The following is a 23,985-nucleotide window of genomic DNA, read 5'->3' on the forward strand; positions in this document are numbered from 1 at the left end:
ACGATGCTGTTTCAATTTTATCTCCTTTGTAGAGATTAATGGAACATCTCACTTACGGCGATATCAATCTTATCGGGAATTATGTACCGTGCTCTACCGTCTCGTCCTGTTCTTCGTCCTTCGATTATGTAGTTAATTTCAAGAACGATAAGGCGATGCTATTTAGGAATTACACCTGATGGATAAACAGTTAATTTCCATCGTAAGAGTGCAACGACATATAGTTTCAAGGATCATGAAATTCGTGATCGTAGAAACGGGTACAAAGGGAACGCGTAACCAATCCGTTCGAGTCCTTTCCGTTGGTGAGAAAGATAAAATAAGAAGGCCGTGTGTGTAGATTTACAATCGTCGACGAGAGACTTATCAGGCAGTGTCGCGCATTAAACGGGCAAATTTTTATTTAAATGGTATTCAAACGAAAGCACGCGGCATTTAATCGTTTTCAATGAATTCCGTATCTGTCGATACCTAGCTGTCGTCGAATATTAATTGAAACTTATCGGCGATGAATTGGATCAACGACAATCGATTTGCAATGTAAAAGTTTCGCTCGGCTCGAGATCGAGCCGTTCAGTTTTCTTGAATAATTAGCGTAATTCGCGCGACACCGGTTGTCCGCGCGCATACAGTTACGTTCGACTAGGATAATTCGAGGCTCTACATAGAAAAAATATTCTATCGTTTAAGTATTTGTCGCGTAACTCGTTAGTCTCAGCCTTAAAATGATATGTAAGTTATTCTGATTTGTCAACGTTCCACACCGGCTTAGATTTTTCTCGGACGAAAGGTAACGCAGAACGAAGGCACGGTACCGTTTTCACGACAGTCTTCGAAACGAACAGCTAAAATGAAAAATAAGAAATGGAAACGATTAGAAATGAAATGAGGAATATGATGGATCTTGGTGCTAATGATAAGTCGCGCGAAGGTTCGTTGAAAAATTATATTTTTTTTCCATTCTGGCACGATTCGTAAACACAACATAATTTATAAATTAACATACACAATCGTCGTCGTCGTCAATAATTTACAGTAACCCCCGTGAGCGTTTTTTTTTTTCGCTTCTTCTTTGCTTGTTCGTCGTTAAAAAAAAAAAAGAGAGAAAGAAAAAAAGAACATAAACAGAATTGTCGCAGGATTTCAAAAATCGTCCGCAAAACACCCTTTTCATCGTTCGTCGCGTTTTCTTCCCTCTTCGTTCTTTCTTTTTTTTCCATTTTTCTTTATTCGTACATTCGTCGGAGAAGAAAATGACGGGAAGAGGGCGGAGAAGAAGCTCGAGATTCGATCGCAGCATGGAAAACAAACTGCCAGAAAAGAAAAGGAAACGAAACGATTGTTTTATAAATGCAAACGCGTGCGTTCCACGAAGAACTCGCGCGATGGAGCGTTCTTCTTCACCCTGATCATCGTACGATGAAACGGAACGGTATTTTCGATGAAACGAGGAACAAGGGAACAGAGGGATCGAAGAATGTAAAGAAAAGAAGGAAAAATAGGAAGCTTGACTTGCGAATAGGATAACAAAATAAATAATAGAAGCATTAAACATGATTAATCACTTAACAACGTAACTAGGCATAATAATTAATAATAATAATTAATAATTGTAATAATCATAGAAATAATTATAATCGTACGAATGGCTAAATGAGTGTTAATAATTACAAGAGCAGGTTGTCTGGCACGGCGATCGTTTACCTACGAACGCGCTTTTTACACAAGATATCTTTTAACCCTTTACTTTCGTGTTTTCACTTGAAAAAGGGCTCGTTTCTAAGGCTGAATCCACACGAAAGACGGCGTCGAGCCGGACGGTACCGATCCAACGATAATCTAAATCTCGACAAACTTACAAACGTGAACAAATGTTGTTTGGAGCCAACAAGTTTCGCTCCTACGATTCTAGCAAACCGAAACAGAGAACAGAGAAAAAGAAATTGGAACAATTATTTTTAACGACGTTTTAAGCAATCTTGAGTAGCTACGCGCCACCTTAAACAAAACTTCCCACGAAATCGAGGTGCCCGGGGTCGCGAGATGTACGGTTTCACGAAATTTCGAGATCCGTCTCGAGGCCTCTCCTTCGTGTATCCTTTTTGTCCCTCCGACAAAGCCGCCATCATTCCGAGTAATCGTACGATCGACAGAGGCAAGTTTAAAATGGCAAGCAGAGAGCGACAGTTTCCCCTTAATGGCTAATTACTCGTTCCGTTCCCCTTCCTTCGAAACGGTAGACTAATTAGAAAAAAACCTCGGTATATAAAAATACAGTTATACGTTACCTGTGCGTGCACGCGTCGATTGCACGCACATACACACGCGCACACCTTTTATTTATTTTTTTTATTTTTTCACGCATACGTACTTACGGTGACACCCGTTCGAGAGCTGGCCGTGACTCGCGATATTCGTCATTGTCCGTTTCACCGTGACCACGGAACGGGAGACAGACTGGACAGTGGCCGAGTTATGGCAAGGAAAAAGGCAAACGGTCGAGGTTGAGCAAGGTTGAAGCGACTGACACCGCGCGTGCTCTCTTCGTCAGACACGAAAATCGCAACTCCCGACACTTTGTCGACGAGAGTTTCTATTCCCCATAGGGATTAAACAAAATTTTACAGAGTAGCCCCACGTTAATTTCTCGTTTCCACCTACGGAGCCCTAAACGCGAATTATCGAGCGGTTATTGTACGCTTGATATGATTCGAATATCAGTCGACAAAATGTCCATGGAAAGAATACAGCTACTTGGACCGATCGTTTTGTGAAACAGTGAGTATTTGCGAGTTGCCGAAATTGTTTCTGAACGGAATCGCGAAACAACGATATAACAATCGTTATTATTTCGTTCGGTTCGGTGTTTTATTCTCCTTCAAGTCTTTTCGACGGTGTATAAAAAATATCTTTCTATCTTTGTTCCTTGCACACGCTTAGTAACAATCTCACGCCGACATTTTACAATGAGAATAATATTAATAATCATAGTATCGATATTAATAATAATAATTAAAACGCAATAATAATATTAATAACATTACCCACTAATTAACGTTACGTGTAGACGCTTTTTTTTTTTATTATGCTTTAAGTTTCTTTCTTTCTGCAGGTACGGTTTTACGTTCGTTTCATTTTCACATATCTCATACGTTTTTCTCGTTCCTCTTCTAGCGAGGAAAATCTCGTCGCGTCTGTTTCGTGGCTTGAGCTTCAATCTCCTCCAGAGGTTCATTTCTAGGATCTCTTCGACACCTCTCTTCGATTCGCGAGCAACAAACGGGTTTCGATAAATATACAACAGGACGCTGTCGAGAGAAATTTCGCAACGTACAATAAAACAAACAATTATTCTCTCCTGTGCAAAAATTTCTTATAACAATTAACTTTACCGATCACGCGCTCGGTAGATCGTTTTAACGTCCAAACAACGATTTCGAGGACAGCGCGACGAAACATTGAGCGTATCGATGATTTCGTTTGCCCCGACGAACAGCTTTCAAGATTGCTGGCGACAAACAAATTTATTTTCTTCGAAAACCGAAGTCTTTTTCTCCTAGAATTAACGAAAGAAGGACAAAACTGCCGCCAACGATCTCTGCTTCGCACTCTACTCTATCGATATGCAATTTCTTTTCGATCGCGACCTAAATTACGGCCCGACCGTGAAAATTTGGCACAACTTTTCCTCATCATTTCTTCGTCAAGCGTTTTGCAAAGCGACGGAACGTTTGAACGGAAGATAATTTCGGGCGTTACGATGCCGCACTTTGAAGGATATGCAATTCGTTCGCGTTCGAAATGTAGAAATATCTATTGACGGAGAGTAGGCAACGTTTAACGGAACGTCCGCGTTCGAAAAGATTCCAGCGATGATCGTAGTTTGCGCCGAAAAGTTTTCTAAGGAAACAGAAACAATATTTTTGACAGAGATTCGATGAAAATAGAAGAAAATGCGAAAAGATCTGGCGCGAAACGGCGAACATTGCTGGGACTATCTTTGAAGGGCAAGAAAGAAGACGTAGATCGTTCGGGGGAAGCAACAAGGGGAAGACGATGGAGTACGGTAATACTGTTGAAAGTCTTCGATTTCGATACGCAAGATAAATTTCAAGAAAATACCGAATTTCCACGGTAATGAATAAATTTTCCTAACTTTAAGGGGGATCGTAAGCTCTCGCAAAAGTTTGGTCCAATTCGAACGAGACAAGTCTTGCCTACCACCGTCGTCCTCCTCAATCCTCGTCGCTATCATCGTCGTCTGCGAGACCACGTCGAAGAGGTACGAGTTGCCGCTCGATATCCGGCTGAATCGGCTGCTCATCCACCTGGCCGTCGTCATTCGGCCTTGATGGTGGCCGATGGGGAGGACATCTCCTGGGTGAACATCGGGCTATCCTCGCCGGCAAGGAGGCCAGGTTCGCTCTTAGGCGTCTGAACGTCGGGAAATCTGGCGTGGGTCCTCAAGTGCCTGGTGATCATGTCTCGACGGCAAGCGGCGTACGCGCACTGCGGGCACTTGTACGGTTTCTCGCCCGTGTGCGTTCTCTGATGAGTGCTCAGGTGATCCGACCTGCTGAATACCTGGCCGCAGACCTTACACGTGTACGGCTTTACGCCCGTGTGCAACCTCATGTGTCTGGTGAGCATGTCCGACCTGGCGAAGCTCCTCTTGCACACGTCGCAGAGGTACGCCTTCGCGGACGCGTCCTGAGGACCCTGTCTGCGATGCCTCGACGCCATGTGCTTCGCCAATCTATCGTGCAGGCTGAACATCTGACCGCAAACCGGACAAACGTACGCGACGTCCGCGCCAGGTGGCATCTCTTCTACCACCGGCGAAACTTCGAGGTTGTATCTGACGGCTACGCTCTCCTTGGTGGTAGGCGATGCCACGTCCCCCTTCACCACCGGCACGCTAACCGAGCCCCTCGACACGATACCCGGTGGTAAGAGTTGAAGAGCCGGTGGTCTACCGAAAGCAGCGGCCGCCGCGGCCGACGCCATCAGGTTCTTCATCGAAAGGTCCAACGGCGACTCCTGCGGACTCGTCGCGTCGCTCTCGATCGAGCCGCTTCTCATCGGCTGGTTCAGGAACATCGACGAGCTGGACAACGGCGGTTTCTGGTCCCATCCCGGCACCAGGTCCGAATCCGAGTGGCTACGTCCTCGGAAGATGTCCGGCAGGTACTTGGTGTGCATGTAATGCTCGAAACTGTACGACGACAGAGATCCGGGCGTCAACGGTGGCAATGTTAGAGGAGTGAGAGGAGTGAGTGGCGTTAGGGGTGTCAAGGGAGAAGTCGGAGAGGGCAACATCATCGGCGGGGTGGCGGACTGCGAGCATTGGACGCAAGTGCATCCCGCGTACTTGGGCGCCGACGATCTCGGATGAGGCGGATGGAGATGATCGTACAGGTGATTCGCGTTGTTCCTTTGATGATGCCTGTGCCGATGACGATGATGATGCGAGGGATGGTGCGGATAATGAGAATGATGATTCTGCTGTTGCTGATCGCCGTTCCCCTCGTTCGCGTTCGAGTTCGAGTTCGCGTTAGCTTCTTCCTCGTTGGGCGTCACCGGCTCCTCGCTCTTCAGCCTTAGGGGAAGGAGACTGATGCCCGACGGTGGATCAGCGGCGGATCTTGAGGACGACCTTGGAGAACCGAACACGTCCTCTTCTTCCTCGGAGGCTGGTCCACTGCCCTCGAATCTCAATACCTCGCCCTCGGAAGGGGAGCTACGGTGTTGCAGGATGTCCAACACCTGGTCCAACCTTTTCCGTCTGCGAAGGTTCCGGTGGTTCCGGTTCGCCGTCGCCGCTAGGGTGTTATTGTTGGTACAGGAGGGCGGTGGCGGCTTGGCCGGACCCGGGGGCGCGGCTGCAGCGTCCTCCACGGCGCTCTCGGCCATCGTCATCGAGGATGCGCGGCACCCGCCGCCTGGGCCCTTTATGCCGCCTACTACACCCTCGGCTACCACCGTACTGCCTCCCACCTCGTCCTGAAACATCCAAACCACACGCCACTCTTACTTCTCTTGCCTTCCCTGTAATCTTCCATATTGTTCAATTACGCCATGCGCCGCGCGCTCGTTTCCTATTGCTTACGAAAGCCCAAGCCCCTCTACCGTCGATCGCGCGTAATTTTACGAATCATCCTTTTAGTGCCGCACGATCTCGGACGTTGTCGGACGCGGATCATTTCCCGCTAGCTACACGCGGTACGCTTGCAACCTTATCTCACGTTATCTTCTCTATCAGCGTTATTACAACGCAGCGATTTACTAGACGCATCGTGCATTGCTTACCGACTCGACGAACCACGGCGAGGACGTTACCAGCAGACAGGAGTAAGCCAGAGTTCCCGGTCGCTCAGGATACCGATCGACCCGATCGAAATTCGGGCGCGTCCAACGAGCACAGAAACTGGTATCACGACCGCAACGAATCACGATTAACGCGTCGGGACGCTTTCTTACGTAGACGCGATACCGATTATCGTCGAGGCTAGCGTAGCCATTAAATAAAACGTGAGACGATCGCGCGATCGATTTCGACTTCGAGATGGCATCGGTGACGCGGGCAGCGCTGCACGTTCGACCGCGGCGTTACACGTGTCGCCGTGCATGAGGCGACCTCGATGACGTTTCATTTTCCTTTCAAATGAATCTCGCTGCATATTAATTAACTCGGGAGTAGGAGAGAATCGATCGAGCAGGGAAACCAATGGTTCGCCGGTCGTCGCGATACCGGCCGACCAATCCGCGTTCAGCGAAAGCGCAGAAGAAGTCCAGGGACGGGAAAAAATTCCCTCGGCTCCGCTGCAGCTTAGCCACGTCCCAGCCGTTGTCTGCTTATTTTAATGCGACCGCGGGACCACACCGCTCGTCCTGTTCCAAGCGACAACGGCACTTCGTCATAAAACCACGTGCAAGTCGAGAGGTGTATCCGACGAGCATTTGAAATTTAAATCGCGCGCCGCACAACCAGCGCATGAATCAACGCGTACAAACTACGAGTCCAGTTAAATTGCTCGTTTTTTAGCGTAGACGAGTTTTTTTAAATCAACTCGAACGTTGCTAGACTCGTTCCTGGGGACGGTATGAAATTTCTAACATCTTCAATTTCCGTTTTACTTTATACCAACGAATCGAAAAGCGGACTTCAAATTTTATATTACGAAATAAGAATGCGAGCTTCTAAATAGGTCAGGCGCGATCAGCTCGTGGCTCGATCGAAGTGCCATTAGAAAAATACGAGGAGAAACTCTCTTCGCTTTTTATACGCGGGAGTGAAACGCTCGCGACGATTATCTAAATTAGCCACGGCAAACGAGACGGCGGCGACGAGGATCGTTGAAATTTTCGATCGCGATTTATTGCCGCGATTATGCGTAAAATATATAGCCAGGAGTAGAGTGGCGAGCGCGGATGAAACGCGCCGCTGCGCCTCTCGTACGTCGTTTCAGCCTCTCGGGGACGCGCGAAACCCGACGATATCGACGACGGGCACAGGCTAGAGGATTTTCCAATAGGACAATTAGTCGCATCAACGGAATAGAAATTCGCCTTCCCGGAAGGCGCGGCCGCGACACAGATGTCCTGGCCAAGACTTTCCAGCGATTCCAGCCTATCGCATTCCAGCACGTATGCGGCCAGTTACCGCTCTTTCAAATCGATTTGATCCCGAGAGTTCCTCTCGGCGAACGGATCCTTTCATGGCGAAACGACCGAATGCCTTGGCCGGTATTAACGCTGAAAGCGCGACCGTGCAGCGAAAACTTGCGGCAATACCCGCTGAATTACGAACGAGCAATCCGTCTATCGACCTTACGCCTCTGCGAACCTTCACCACCTCTCCTCTATTATCCTTTTTTATCTCGCACTCAAAGAGAACAGTCGATACTTGTTGGTATATTCCATAGGAAATGGGTAAAAAAATATGAATCATACAATATCTCGAAGAAAGGTTACATCGTGCGGCGTCTGACGATGAGTGGCGCCTTTTAACGCATTAGCTCAAAAGTAATTAATCGCAGCGACGACGATTCATCAAATTGATCCCTGTTGACGTTGTTCGATTCATTCGACGATTCGAGAAAAATATGAAGGAGAATGTTTAAAAACCTATGCAACCATTCGCCGTGTTGCAATCAGTTAATTAAACTCTGTAAAAATTATGATCCACGAAAATTACGATCAGGCTTTTTGCGATATCGTTTGGTTCACGCAGGTATGCGGGTGACGTATGAATTTTCACAGGTGTCGATCACTCGGTTAACAAAGAACTAACCAAGCGTACTCGAAAGCGAATTGAACGGGTCGGACGAAAATATTGGCTGGCAGGAATGTCCGCGCGTCGGTCGAAGCGTCGATCGAAACGCTTTTCAACTTCGCGATCGATCTACCGTAACTCGAACGAATCGACCGCAAACACGTTCGAATGAGCTCCCGCGCAATATTCATAGCACATCAAGGGTCTACATTGTATCCGATCGGCGAACATTCACTTTCAACGACAGCTACTCAGCCGATCAACGATGAAAATAACGTATCGACGCCGATCGTCTTTGTATCCTATCTCATACTCGATGGACGAATCTTCCATTTTCTGTAATAAAATATTCCATTCGACATGATATTCGTATACGACCATAGAGAGTCTCACGGCGATCATCGTCTCTGTTCTTCCTATCGCGATGATCGTCTTTTCCCTTTTCCTTCTGCCGCGCCACGCTCGGTAGAATCTCGCGGAGAGAAAACGCCCCGATGATCGGTCGTAAAACGTAAAGGGGACTCGTAAACGGAGTGAAAAGATGTCAGAACGTAAAAGCCGAGAACAGGTCCCCGACGAGAAGGCGTGGGCGTACGTGGTTGGCATCGTCTCTTCCTCCGTTTCTTTCTTATTCACCTTCGCCACTCCTGTCCGCGACATCGAGAGAAGTCGTGTTCCTGACTCGCGAGGAAATTCAGAGATCCTACCTCCCTTTCTCTCGGCTAGGAGAGTTTATCCTCGACGCTTCGTCGAAGGGCACTTAGGAGAGTTTAATGATCGGTCGGTTTGATTTCGAGGCTGATTCGTCCGGACGTGGCGTCGGCGTACGAGGAAAGAAATCACCACGGTCCGCGCTTTGCGTCACTGATTACGTAACCAGATTAACGCGTTTCATTAGACAGGAGAAATTTAATCGGCTCGTTAGATTGCTCCGATATTCGGTAAAAAGTCGAGTCGCTTCAGATTGTTCGATCGAGATAAAAAAAAAAAGGTAAGAGAAACAATGATGGGAGGAAGGCTTGGATGCGAGTAAAGGGAGAGTGAGAGGTATCTTCTCGGGAAGATTTCGATTCGACTCGGTAAACCGCGACGCAATCGCGCCAGCAGAATTTGCAGGAGGGCCGAGAGAAGATCATCGGTGAAGAATTCCAGCAGGAATGCCCTCGGGGAGGCACCTGTAACCGCGGCTCGACAGCAGAAACAGAACAGGTTGAGACATGGGCGTGGGTGGAGCGCTTGATCTTTCTCTCCCGCGCGATCTGTCCGTCTCACGATGGATACGAACCTCTCGCGATCGTTATTTAACAATTTCAACAATCGTTATTTAATATACATAAGCTGGAGATTTCTAAATTTAGTAAATTTAGTTGCAGTTTTCTGAGTTCCAGGCGAAATTCTCATTTTTCAGAACTTACTTCTCGAGTTTTGATTTTTATTGCAAAAAGATTTAAAAGCTTGAATAAATATCTCAGAGATTTCTCAAATTTTTTTAAAACCTAGAAAAATATAAAATCAGGCCCCAAAATAAAAGACGCGTTAATGAAAAAAGAAGGGTTAAGAATCAGCCAAGATTCTTTGTTTAGTAACCGAAGAATCGTCTGATTCTAATCTGAACATTCTAAATTCTAATGGTAATTATTTGAAGAAAGGTTCGAAGCCATCGCTGAACGTCCATCCAGCGTTCCACCTTCGAAAGGAAAGAGTGGCCTTAGGGCAGACGGGCTTGCATCGGTGGCCGCTGGAACTCCGGCAAACTGCTACCAAAAAACCAGACGGGCTACCGAAGAGAAGCCGATCGTTGCTATCTACATAGGCCACGTTAGAGAGACCATCGTCCTGTATCATTCTACTCGGATCTAGAATCGAGATGCATCGTTCTATCACATGCACCGTGTTAAAAGCGAACTCTGTCGCAGCAGCGTTGAATCTCGCTCTCGTTTTCACGCTATCGATCGTCCGGACTTGAACTGTTTCCCGGCACACCGACCACGACGAGGGTTCCACTGCTCTATTTTCTTCCTCGAGAACGCCCACGGACACGAAGAGGAGAAAGTGCACGTAGGCGAAGGGAGAAAAAGCTCTGTGGAAGCAACAGGATCGTTCCTCTTCATCCGCGAACGAGTTCTTTGTCGCTCGATCGAGGCGGCGACGAGGACACCGAGCGAGCGTCGCGCGACAGATTTTATCGTAGCTGGAAAATTACGGGTTATCGGCGGCCTGATTAATGACCCTCCTTCGGATATCGGACGGTAATTAAACGCGTGGTAATTTGTGCACCGCGAAAGGGAACGCGCGTCGTTCGGCTGACAGGGCAACTAGGGTTGATTTAAGGAGCTACACGAACGCGAACCCTAACGTTCCTCCTCTTTCTCCGTTCCTTCCTTCCTCTTCGTCGTTTGATCGAGAAGCCGTACCAGCTACTCGCTTATAAGAGGCTCGAAAAGCGCACAAGCTTGCGACACCACTTTCATCGCGGTCTTTAGCCGCGCGCCCATCGGACGATAAATAACAACCGCTCGTTGCCCGTTCCGCCAAGATGCAAAAACCGACTGTCATACTTAACGTCAGCCGGGGAACGGTTGTAAGTATCGCGGCTTATGGAACGATTATAAAACGCTTGAAAAAGAAACCGAATCGATGAAGTAAAACGCTCGGTTTCATTAATTGCGGAATAAAAATGATATCTGAAATTAATTAGATGGGGTTTAACACTGGATTGCCGGGGCGAATCAATTTGACTCATTTACGATTTTATTGCTATATATATAGAAAAACTTAAATTATTTTTTTTAAAACATCCTTAGTCCTTCCCTTAGTTCCAAAAATCCATATGTGCTATACTTATTTTGACGGATGTGAGTCCGGAAATCTAGTGTTAATTAAATTTTAATATTCCTGATTGTAGCGAGGGCACGTTTTTCTGTGAAGAATAGAAAACACGAATATGATAAGATACGTAGGAGACGAAACACAGGTGTGAAGCATGCAGGAGTATTAATGAAGATCATTAAGAATTAATTTGAATACTGGAATCGAGTGATTGAAAATAAAGAAACGCGCGAGAAAATAAGTTGCGTTTACAGTTTCTTTCGTTAATAAACTTTTTCCCATCTGTCGGTAGCTTGGCCCTTTTTGTGATTTTGCTCGTGCACGGTTTATTCCATGCGATCAACATTGATTTGATTATTAATTATTTGTCGTGACTGGTTCGATCGGAGCGATATCGAAATCAATTTATCCGTCTCTCTATCTCTGTTTCTGCAACAATTGATTTGCCCCGGTACAAGGAGCGCAGGGAAAGACAACTATCGTCTCGAACGATCTTTCCCTGCCTCGTTAACCCTTTCTCTGTGTCAGAGTTGACTGAAAAGGGATCTGACCGCGTGAGACGCGGCCAAACACCGTTCTACATCGTTTCACGGACACAGTTTCCCTCGCTTTGTGTCCGTAGCAACGATTACGGCCTGATGAATGACAAATCGTCGGAATTGCAAATCAAATTACCCCGAGTTCCATTATTCAAGAAACTCGGTTCCGATCGGAGCAACGGGTCTTCGAGGATCGTTTTCTTGCAAAGCAAACTTCAGTCCAAGTTGTTGCTCGTTGGTGAAACGCAAGTCAGATCTGTCTATAGGCAAGTCAGGAATACTTGCAAGGGTATAGAGAGGACGAGTTGAGAATTTGAAATGACACGATCGTTCGGAAATCAATCGAAGGAGAGAAAAGACGAAGAAGAACGAAACGCGATACATTTTTCCTTCGAGCGGAGATGATCTTTTCGAGATGATCGTTTCAATTGTATTAATTAGCTTAATAAGCCCTTTCGAATCTCGAGGTTCATCGAAACCCGTGTCATTCGAACTTCTCTTTCTACGATCGGACATTTGATCAATGTAGAACAGGGTCTTCGACGACACGTCCCAGGGACTCGACGACAGGTTCGGTTCAAGTGGTAGCCACGATTACAAGTTGGCGTAGCACCAGCCTGCTATTACGATCTAGTTAGCGCGATCGATCGATCCGATTGGCGTGTAATCGATTGGCCGGTACCGCTCTAAAGGGAAGCCGGGAATTCGCTGAATCACTTGGCCATCGGGACAAGCCGGTTGATGATAACGGACGATGCCCTTCGCCTCTCGGCTTGTTGACGCTCCGAACGAACGACTGGCCTAGTCGACGTTATCCGTCGCTTAATAAGACGTCAATTCTTCTCGGTACGTTTTTAGTCACGCGACAACTTCTTCGTCGCTTTCTTTGCTCGAGTTACCCTACTTTCTTTCCATTTTCAGACGGGTTAATCGAATTTCCAATAAGAGTTCCAAGTCGTTGATTTAGAGCCTTTTTAAAAAAACGCGACGATGAAAGGTTTACTATAAATTTATCTCGATCGTATCTGTGTTACAAAATGTTAGAAGATCGTGCACGGTGCAAAGGTGAAAAAGAATCTAGCGACTTTGAAATCTGTAAAGAACGACACTGTAAAGTGACGTTTACGATGCCCTTTCCTCTGAACCTCGCGCTCTTTTCACCTTGTCCACCTCTCACCCTTTGCACCTGCTTCGTAAGCATCCTACAAAACTAGAACTTTTTACGGCCTTTGACGACGTTCTTTTATAGCCTGTTCAACTGGCGCTCGCTATAACTGCATGACTAAAACGAGGCTAATACAAAACGCGTGGCATCTAATTTAAAAGTAAAAACAATGTCGGAAAAAATATCCCCTCGATGGAGAAAAAAGAAACAATATTACACGAGTCTGTTTCGTACTTCTACGAAAAACAATATTCATATTGAATCTATGATTCAAAGGACGGTGAACGAAAGTTGTGAAAAATCCTAATTTAAAGAAAGAAAAATGATAATGTCTAGTTTTATGAATCTTTTAATGCGACGATTATCAATCAAGAAATCAATTAACTGCGTTCGTCACGTATACACCTTAAAATTATTTAAAAAAAATTTTTTTTTGTTTATGAATTTTATTATTTTTTAATAATTTTTTAAGTTTCTAATAACAATAACCTTTTCAACAATGAATCGTTAATTTTGTATCGAATAAAAATGTGATCCTTTTTCGTGTTGCTTTCCTTTTTTCGTAAAATTTATAATATTTGCCCTGCGTTCGACGTGTATACTCGTTACGGCTTTTCATTGATTTTAATTACGCATACCGTGGGGGATTTTTAAAATTAAATTTCACAGTTAACTGGTTACACGAATGATCGAGCCAAAAAGACGGATCGCAGTGTCGCGCATCCGCCATGTAGTTCGATCACTTAACCGCGCGATGTTATTAACGTATCGGCATTTCCGTTTCTCATTTTCCGTCTCTTGTCCCTGGACCCGGATTGCGCGCGTGCTTCGACCGATCCCGCGTTAATATTTAACGCGTCATTTCGTTGGCCGCCATGCAAGATAGACGAGAAGACGAGCCTCCCGTTGGCGCGGCGTTCTTATTTAAATGCCGGGAACGCCGTGTAATTATTTCACCGGCGCTGCCTGCCATTACGAGGAAGCATCGACGGGAGGGAAGGCGAGTTCTTGCGCTCGCATCAACCTTCGAGACTCGCGGCGCCATTGAAAATCGTGCTCTTGAAACGATCGTTATCGGATTGGCGAATCCGTTCGTGCCGGATGACCGAGTCGACGTCGAAGAAGTCAAGCAGCCTGCAAGCAAGCAAGCAACCAAGCAACCAAGCAACCAAGCCAGCCGGCCTCCGGTAATTAAACTCTCGCGATTTTCCCGTCACCGTCGTCAGCTTTTTGCCCTTCGCACCTTCTTCCACCCTCCCGCGACTTCTTCGGCGTTCAGCCGGCGCGAGAATCATTAGCGATCCGCCACTCGAACAAATCGAAAAAGGAGCCGGTGAGCAACCGGCAGCTGAGAAGCCGCCAACAGCCAGTCCTTTCGTCGAAACATTCACCTGTACCGGCTGTGAAACCGATTCATGCGGGTGAATTGTTTCCTCTGATGCTTCAACGGACCTAACAGCTTTTCACTTAAGCTTCTCGACAGCTACGTTTTTTTATTTCTCAAGAATACCGGAAAGGTTTTAAATGATTTGTTAACTCGTTGATTACTATAAGGGCTGATATGGGGTGAAAATAAATGTTGTATATCCATCGGTAACGTATTAATGAAAATAAAATGAAAATGAGAATATGCAGGACAACGAGCACGTACGAAACGTCGTCATTCTTAAGTAGACGAGGGTCAGTGACGCGCGCGGCAAACAAATAGCTGGTTCGTTTAACATTTGCTCCTGCTTGCCTATTTGCTCTCGATTCTTTGCGTCACGCCAGACTAGAAGCATTCCACGAACTAATAACATTGACCGCGTAACAAGCAACATCGTTTGCAAACGCTTACTTCGCGCAGCAACGTTTGATAATGCGAGGCAAAGATCGTAAAATCTTCTCCGCGGGCGTAGATAACGCGTCGGCTATAATAACTAAAACGCTTTGCTACGCCCTCGGCGAAAGGGATTGCTATACCCTGTCATCCACCGTGAAAACTTTCTAAAAGAAAATGCAATCCTATGTTCCGTAATTAATAAATATTTTCCTGTAATAAAACGCGAGATAAAAGAAAAATCTTCCCGTCGTTTAAAAAGAAATAAAACTCGAGTGAAACGAGTGTGTCGCGATTCGCCAGAGAATTCCTCGCGGAAATAAACATTTTTCATGGAAGGTGTACGGTTCGAAAGGATTGCCAGAATGCGGCATTCGCTAGAGCCCGGTCGCATGCCGCGCGAGAAGCTGTCTCTTAGCCGCATCGGAAGAATCATTGCACCGCAGTGCAGCAGAACTGCAGCCTACGGAATACAGATGCACCGTCGACTGCTGTTACACGCTTCGCTCGACCCCGCGGCGAGATCGAGGAAATTCGAGAAAAATAAAGTGAAAGCTGGCTTCGAATCGCGAGCGAGCGAGCGTGTCTCGATCGGAAGAGAATCGATCGAGGAAAGCAGCCTACGGCCACGTGGATGATCATCGAAGTGAACCGAAGTCAATCACGATCAACTATCATCCTTTTTCTTCATCCCTCTAATATCGATCGTGCGACACGATCAAGATAATAATTTTAATTCGTCAGTTTAATTTATTCCTTCCTAGTCATGAATTTCAATCATCCTCGCATCAATATCTCGGCAAATAAACGGTAATTTCGTGTACGCGTAATAATTTAAGTGGCAGGTATCTTCGAGAGAAGCATATATCAATTAGAAATTTAATCGCGTTTCAATTAAATATCTAACAATTAACGACGTCGGTTATTAACCGTGTTTTGCGTGGATCATCGATAACTCTGGTGTTGATGGATGAATTATCATCGGTTTAACGTCTTCGCTTTGAAATAAAACGGTGGAAAACTGGCCGACTCGATGAAACGGTTGTTAAACGAAATAATGGCACGTTGGAGAGGATTAATTTTATATCGGAATGAAACTCGCCAGGGGAAGAGATTCCGTTTTCTGTCGGTCGGTTTCCAGCCGATTCGCATCGATGAGAGAATCTGGCGAGCAGCGTTCGTGCGAGGTACGTTATCGCGTAATTGCGGGTTAATTCGAGGCTGGCAGGCGACAGCGCAACGGGCGTGGGCGGCTCCGTCGAGTCCGTCTCTTGTTCGGTTTATCGCTCGACCGCGGTAGCACGCAACGATCAAGCCGAGATGTTTCTCGTTTTCCTGGAATCTCCGTTCACCTGGAGGCGTCGCGTCCCGTCGCGTCCCGTCGCTTCGTCCTTCTGGCTGTGTTCCTTGTTCGTACACGGAAAAGTCCGGGTCACGCGAGAAAGTGTCCGTTGCACGGCATAAAAGTTCGCTAATAACGATCAAGAAAAAGTAACGCACCGACGGTTAACTATTTAGCTAGCATACCGTTAGACAACGTCATTTATTATCCGGCCTCGCGTTTAGTTTTTCTCTTTTTATAACCTCGCTACACGAACCGACAGCACGCCTGTAATTTCCGCGCCCGTTACCGATTAATGACCGATTTAAGCTGATTCCGTTGAAACATTAGCCTAATAACTTATCCGCGACGTATCCGCGATCGCTGGCGCCGGAGAAAAACCGTTCCTCGTTAATTAGAATTAGAAGAATCGGTCAGTGAAGGACAACGGTGGTAACAAGATACCATCGGGTGAATGTCCGGCAAGGGTTTTAGAAATAAATATTCCATATTTTATGAAGTACTCTGTACAAAAGGTTAGGGATATCAGAGCGACTAGAGAAAAGGGAAACTTAGCAAAAGGAAAATTTACTCCAGGAAAAGGATGGCAAGAAGGAATAAACGCATCGAGCGAAAAGGAGAGGGCAACCGAGAGATCCGAGGTTCGGATAGGGTAACGTTTGCCGGTGCAGGGCCAGCAGTTGCATGCCTTAATAGAAACACCCACGCCCTCATTATGCAGATATCGTAAACATTCCCCTCATATGCGGAGCACCGATCTCTCGTATGCAAATCCTCACCCTCCTTCCTCCTCATTTCCCTGTGTTTCCCTCGCAGCGGTGAAGCAGTTTGCACGCCATCGCGTAAAGCAGTCGAGCAAAGAGCCGCAACCGGGTGCAGCCAGTGCAACCGGCTACAGTTTAGTGGTTCTTGCCCCGTCTTTGATGTCAGCCCCCGCGTTTAACGAGCCGAGCAGACCAACTTAGACGAACGGACGACCGGTGTGTTTCGCTCGTGAAAATAATCATAGCGCGGTTATGATTCGCGTAACGAGTCTCATCGCGGATGAATTACGAAGTCGTCGTCGTCGGATACGCGAAATGATTAGGGAACAGATTTATAGGATTCAACGGATACGTAGACGGTGACACGTCCCGTCGGTCGTTCGCTCGCGAAGGGGACGGATCGCGAAACGACGAGGCGAGACCGTGGACCGGTTACCTCGGCCACCACCACCAATCCCAGTGCCGATCGACGGCATTCGATCGGTAGCTGGACTTATCAAAGTCGCGATTTTCCTCCTCCTCCGTTGCCACGTGGACAGTCACGCGTGAAGTTTCGCTCTAATCGCGTTTTGTAAAGCGTCGATCGACTTAGTAAATAGGAAAATGCCGGATAATTGGTGTCGCCGATGCAGGTTTTACGTAAACGCGTTAATTATCGCGGGGCAAAACAGGTGAGAAGGGAATATATAGAGCCGGTAAATCAAAATTATACGCGCGACGAGAGGCGGCGCGGCGAGTCGCGCTACCGGCCTCTAAATGTAAGTAAAGTACTTACGTACGTACATACCGTCCCCTCGAAACTTAATTGCCCGGAGCTGGAGCGGCCTCTCGGCCTCGACTAATCCCGCTCATTTAATATCCATCGCGCGTAGACGGCGCGTTTACAAGCCCATTACGTGTTATTTAGTGTCGCGCCGGTGAAATTTTCCGTCGACGACATGCGGCATCGAGACGTCGCGATTCGTTCCATACGTCGATTGTTTCGACGATTTACCGGACGTCTGCCGGGTAATCTTTGTAGGAATAGAAGCGTGTTCCCGAACGAACTCCCGTCGTCGCTTTGTCCCGAAGTTTTCGCGTCCGTGCGGGACGAAGAGAGACGGGCGGAAAGAGGGAAGAGGAGAGGATAGAAGGAGAATGGAAGAAGGAGCCGGGTAATAAGTCGGCGGAGGATGATGAGTGGCCGGTGCAAATTAGCCAGCACGTAAAGCAACCACCCCCGACGAGACGGCGGTGAAATAGCGGTCAGAAACGAGGGAGCAGGGACGTAATATCGCACAGGGCACCGTTCCGTGCCTCCAGTTAAAAAAAAAAAAAAAAAAAAAAAAAATAATAATAATAAAAAACACCCGCCTCGTCAGCCGGCCTTGGGAAGCTTAATGAACGTCGCGTGCCACTCGCCGCGCGGATCTGTCTTTGCGATCGCGAGACAGCGTTAAAAGCTCCGGGCAACCGTGCCTCGCTAAATTAACTATTAATTCCCCGCGATCCTTCCCTGCCGGCATTTGCGGTCGAGTACGAATCGCAGCGGGAACTGTTGCTGGATTTATATTATCTGTACGCGACACGAAACGATTCCACGTTATCGCTGTATTCCAAACAAACCTTAGGCGTTTGGAACAGAAGGACGAACATCCGTGGCCGATCCGATTAAATTAAGTCTCTCTCCTTTTTCTCGTCGAGCTCGTTTCCTTGTTTTCGTTTCGTACGAGCACGAAACGTCGGAATGCACGAAAAATCGCGATTTGTAAACTCGAGCAAGGCCGCGATACACAAAAGTGTAACACGGTTCGAGAAGGTCCGTCAGGCAAGATCGCGATCTTACTGGAAATCCTGTCGCGGATGGTAAACGCGAGCGCAGAGTCAAGTGCACAGGCTGAACGGAAAATGGAAATGTCCAATTAGAGCCGCGCTAACGGGGACGATTAATTAACGCGACGGAACCCTTTTAACGGCCACGGACTTTGAGCCTTCCCTTCGTTTTTTCCGTAAAGGAACAAGGATAAGAAACGCGACGGGAGCAGGCGTAGAATAGAAAAACTAAATAACCGACTACGAAATTGCTCGTTTCCAGCCAGTGGAATTCCACTGGAACGCTCCAGATACGGATCTACTTATTTTTGAAACCTTCTCTTTTTTTTTCCTTTTCTATATCTCATTCGCTAACGATTTTACAAAACGCTCGTTTCCCTTGACAGCGGCGAGTCTTTATTTACAAGTCGATATCGTTGTCTAATAAATATGGATATAATCGGGTGTCGTGCCGTTAATCGGCATGCCCGACGTGCAGATCCAGCTCTCGATTCTCATTTCCCGTGTCCAAGGAATCCCATGATCATCACGTGCATCGCGAACGCGATCATCCGCATGTTACGCGAATTCAACAAGAATTTCGCGACTCTTCGTCTTCGTCGAAACAACGGGAGACGCGTTGCTCGTACGCATTTCCGGCATTTTATTATCGTTGCATTCCTTTAATCGAGCACGAGCCAGCCACTGCGTAACGTCGAATCATCGTTTTTCGAGTCGCGCTTCGTTTACTTGTCAAAGTTGCTAAAGAAAAAAATGGCACAGGCATTACGAAAACACTCGACGTTTGCTTTTTCTCGTTACCGTGTGTATTACGGAAAGAATGAAAGTGTAATTTAACACCGAGAGGAACGTAACAGGTGTACGCGAGAGATAATTAATGATCGGAATTCTGGATACAAATAGCAACATTATTATTTCCACCGTTGTTTACCGATACGTGACCAATTTTCACGACTTGTTCCAGGCATCGAACATGCAAATAACCGATCCCATAAGTGCATCGTGAAATTCGATGAAGTCAAGCATTTCCACGCAACGAACAAACGAGTATGCCTTGCGGTTCGTTTAACGAACCATGTTGCGAACGAGCCAACCTGTTCTACAGATGATCGTTACTGATAATGAAACGCTTCGATGTTTAGTAGAGGATGCCCGGTTGCTTGGTAGCAGGAAAAGTAGAGAAAATTCATGGATCGAGGAATACCTGCAGTGTAACGATTTTTTCGACACGCTTCTAACGTGGAGGATTAGTTCTTCAAATACCGTTGCAACGTAATAATACACTGAGAATATTTTTCAAACGGAAAATTGATGGGTGGAAATTTTCCCCGTTGCAAGGCTATCGCGAGCTTCCATTCGCGATTGTTAGCATCTCCTAGGCGAGACAAAAACGCTCGACACTCGCAATTCAATGGAATGGAATATATCAAGTTCGCCCTGTTTTTATCTTTTTACCACGTTTATGTTAATCAGACGCTATATGATTTACTCGCGTCGCGTAAAGAAACGTGCGACGGGAAAAAGTGTCGTTGAATGGCACGATAAATATTTGTCGATGTTCTCAAACGCGAGCAAAGTAGCGAGAACGGCAGCGGGCACCGTAAACGTGAAATATACTAGAGTTTATAGGATTATCCGCGTTGAAATCGGTACGAGAGGCTGCTTCGTCGATCGCAGCCAGTTTCTGTACGTAGCCAAGTAACGCGCGACGCGTCCTACATAAATCACTGGCAGACATCGAAAGAACCTTTTGAAATTATATAGCTCGACCACGAGACTCTACTCGCGGATTTTCAAAGTCCCTTCCAGCGATATCACCGGTATCTAGATATCGGATCAAACCGAGTCATTCAGTGGTACCGACTTTACCCTTCTCATCGATGCTTCCCTATCGATCGTTTCACCTAGCTTCCTCGCGATATTTCAATGAAAACTCTGTTTTGCTTCAGGCATTACTGTCTACCATCAGTACACAACGATCACGAACCCATTTTTAATTTAAGAAAACTTTGTATATTTATTTTTCAAATTGCCCTGCTAAAGTAATTCTTCGGAGAGAACGACGAGAAGGCGCAGGCTTGCTTGAAAATAAATCGTCAGGCAGAAGGTTAATAAGCTTCCGGTCGGTAGAGCGTTAAAAGGACGCGTCGGAGTGTCGAGAACAAGCTTGAGAACACGTAAATCAATACGGGATAATCTCCGGCGGACATTCAATACACGCGGCGTGGGTGTCCGCAGCATCATCCAGGGTGCTCCCCACTCCGACACGCCACGAAGACGCTTCTTAAAGTGCAGGAAAATTACGAAACGAAACTTCAGGGCCGGCGGAGAGATTAACGGGTGCGGTGCAAGCGGGGCGTCGGCCGTGACAAAAACCGATCCCGTCGAATGGAGCGTTGATTAACCGCGTTAAAACAGTATCTCTCAAACGAGCCGCTGCACGAAATTGCACACGGCCGAGTCGTCCGTGGCGATATAACGCGACGAGGGAACGATTCAACGGCGCCGGATGATGCAAAAAGTCCCGGCCGAGTCTACCGCGAGACCATTCGTCGATTTCACGTGCCACTTCGATCGGTGCCGAGGAAGCTCGAAAACCGGTGATTTCAACGCCGCCCCATAGCGAGAGAGCAACGTGTTTCTCGCCGCCTTCCTCCCAATTTATGCGAGCATCCACAATCGAGCCGTGTCGTGGCGAGTCAACTCGATTGCCGTTCGACGATTTTATTACCGTTGAAATTATTGGAACATGATAAATGGAGGAACCCAACCACCCCGCGCGACGAAGAAACCTCGACTCGAAGGACGTACCGTACGAGCGGAGAAATGGTTCGAGAGAGACGACGAGAGGAAGGATAGGGGAACGTGGATGGACAGTGAGGATGGATGAACGGATGGAGAAGGTATTATATGGCGAGTACGGACGCGGTGAGGCGAGTTTTTATCGTGGCCGCCATCTGCCGACCGATCGTCATTACCGCGCTAAGTAATCCTTCGTACGATTGTATGTGCCACGCCAGGAGCACGCCACTGCACCTCGTTACGAACGCGTATCCTTTATTTTTTCGCGCCTGAACCGCTCCGACTCGGCTCCGTTTTTGCCCCGCTGCGGGTACGATTGAGCGTGAATCTCGAATAGGTCATCGAAATAATTAAAACACCGATGTTGTTACGTTTGAAAAGGCGAGTGATAGCTGAGTTTCGTTCGATCGGAATCACGCGGGACGAAAATCGAAGCTCTTTCTCCGCCCGGCAGAGTTTTTTCCGGTCGTTGATCAGACGTCGACTCACCACGCGGAACGATTAAACGGTTCGCTAGGATCGCATCTGGCATAGCTTGAATGGGGAAAGGAATGTCAGAAAAGCAAGAGGCTCGGCGTAGCAACGAGATTTCCAGCCATCGTACGCGTCCATCCTATGCTTCGACCGTTCCTCGATTCGAGGCGACGCGAGGCGAGAAAACGACGCGACGAGACGCGGAATCGAGCGACGCGTAAACCGATTTATGCCAGTCACGAGATATCTACGTCCATACCTATGGCGCCTCCTGTCCGCCTCCTCTCGCTTCGATATTCGTTTCACCGCTTTATCGATGGATTAACCGATCTTTTCGACGATCGTGAGATCGCAGGCGAAGAAACGCGCTCTGATTGCGGCAATAAGAGCATTTCGCGCGGTTTCGTTTGCTCGAGCCGGAGAAAAACGTCGTGCAAGAAAGGAATATTCCCGATTCCCCGAGTCGGTTTGGCATGAAATGCTTCGCTGCGCCCACGATTCTCGACGACGAGGCTACAATGTAGCAGGAAAAACGCGATCAACCGCGGCGACCGCGGTACGTTGCGACGCGCGAAATTTTTACCACGATAAAAATCGATGGAACAAGTCTCTTCCTTTGGCTGACCGGTAAGGAAAACCGCAAATCGAGATACGGGAGCGGATCTTGCTTTGAGCGCCAGCGGTCGCGACCGATGGTATTATTGTCCCTCTTTCGATCCCCGTTCTTTGCCATCGGGGAAAATTATCGTAATCGCACTTCCTTTGCAGGAGATACTTTTTCGCTCAATCTCGGCCCCAGCATTGTCGTGTTCGTAGGAAGAGAAGAGAAAGGTGACGCGAAGAAGCGAAATAAATGAATTTTCTTTCATCCGTTTCGACGAAGCATCGAATAATTGCCGGTCGTTAAATATCGCGACTAATTATCGAACAAAGGGCTAATTTTTGCACTTTTTCGAGGCGCGCGCGACCGGAACGCGAGAAAAGAGAAGACGAGGATGGATCGAGGATGATCGAGAGCAAGCGTTTGGAAGGCGCGTCGCGTCTCCGCGAGGATATCGCTACCTTCCAAGGAACGATCCGTTTTTGCGGCAAACTGAGAGACCGCGAGTTAACGATCCCCACTCATCGACTTTCATCTCGCGTGCATCCCGTGGACGTCGTTAATACTCGAGGATTTATTGGTCGACGAAACGCGCCACTTTCGATACTTCAAGACAGAAAGAGCCCAACCATTTAGCAACCGAACACGCTTACTAATAATCAATCACTATATCGTTTATTGGTCGTTCAGATTTATCATCGGGATTAATGTTAAGACAGAAAAAGTTACGATCTAACTGGGAAAATGAAAGATATGACACAATGAAAGTGTTCGGTTAAAAATAAAGACTTCGACATGGTGAAAGAAGAAATATTGCATACTTCGGATAAAACAGAAATGAAACTGCATTCTATGTATACAGATTAGAAATACTATGTCGTGAAAGGGTTAAACGAATGTTTGCCTTCTCAATGAAGGATTCTGAAATGGTAGAGAGGAAGAAAACGGGTGGACAGGTAAAGCGGGCGCGAGCAGGAGACACGCAATTCTGGACAGGTGCCACACGCTGGGTCGGCCACCATAGCCGGTTAATGGGATTTCGCCGGTTTCCCCGTCTTTCTGCACCACGAGCCGTTCGCGATAATCGTCGCATAAAGTCGGCACATTATTGCGTTATAGGGATCCGCGGTGGTATCGCGCGATATTACCGGTGTTCCATCGAGCCACGTAATGGTGGCCCCACGCGACGTTCCTCTCGTCTTCCCAACGAATTCCTGCCCCCGACTCCTTCGCTCGATGCCTCTCTTAAATTCGCTGAAATAAACGGAGACCAGCGAGGAAAAAACCGCAGAGCCAGAAACGATTCAGAGAATGTCCACCCGCGTCGTTCTCCTCTGAGACGATCCGTTCGATAGTCCTAGATCGTTTACGGCTAATCATCGCGAGGAATTATCTGCGGCATTCGTGACAAGTTCGTAAATTTCGACCTGGATCGTCCGAACAGCCTAGGAATCGGGGACAGGAGGTTAGTCAGGATTCCATCCGTTCCGGGCAGGGTCGACTAACGACACGAGGGTCCTTCAAAATTTCAAAGGAACTCGACCGTGGATACGATCTAACCTT

At 47.2% G+C, this 23,985-nt stretch overlaps 1 protein-coding gene across 3 annotated transcripts in view; it reads right to left on the reverse strand.

The window, feature by feature from the left end:
* Positions 1–1,086: 1,086 nt before the first annotated feature.
* The window catches only part of klu (zinc finger protein klumpfuss), a 49,374-nt gene continuing 26,475 nt past the window's right edge, over positions 1,087–23,985 (reverse strand). For all 3 annotated transcript variants that reach the window (XM_034328914.2, XM_076690285.1, XM_076690284.1), the window contains exon 2: positions 1,087–6,003. In XM_034328914.2, coding sequence (XP_034184805.1) covers positions 4,339–6,003 — 1,665 coding nt within the window. In that variant the 3' untranslated portion in view covers positions 1,087–4,338. The remainder of the gene's footprint in view (positions 6,004–23,985) is intronic.

Source organism: Osmia lignaria, chromosome 9 (assembly GCF_051020975.1).
Source record: "Osmia lignaria lignaria isolate PbOS001 chromosome 9, iyOsmLign1, whole genome shotgun sequence".
NCBI classification, from domain to species: domain Eukaryota; kingdom Metazoa; phylum Arthropoda; class Insecta; order Hymenoptera; family Megachilidae; genus Osmia; species Osmia lignaria.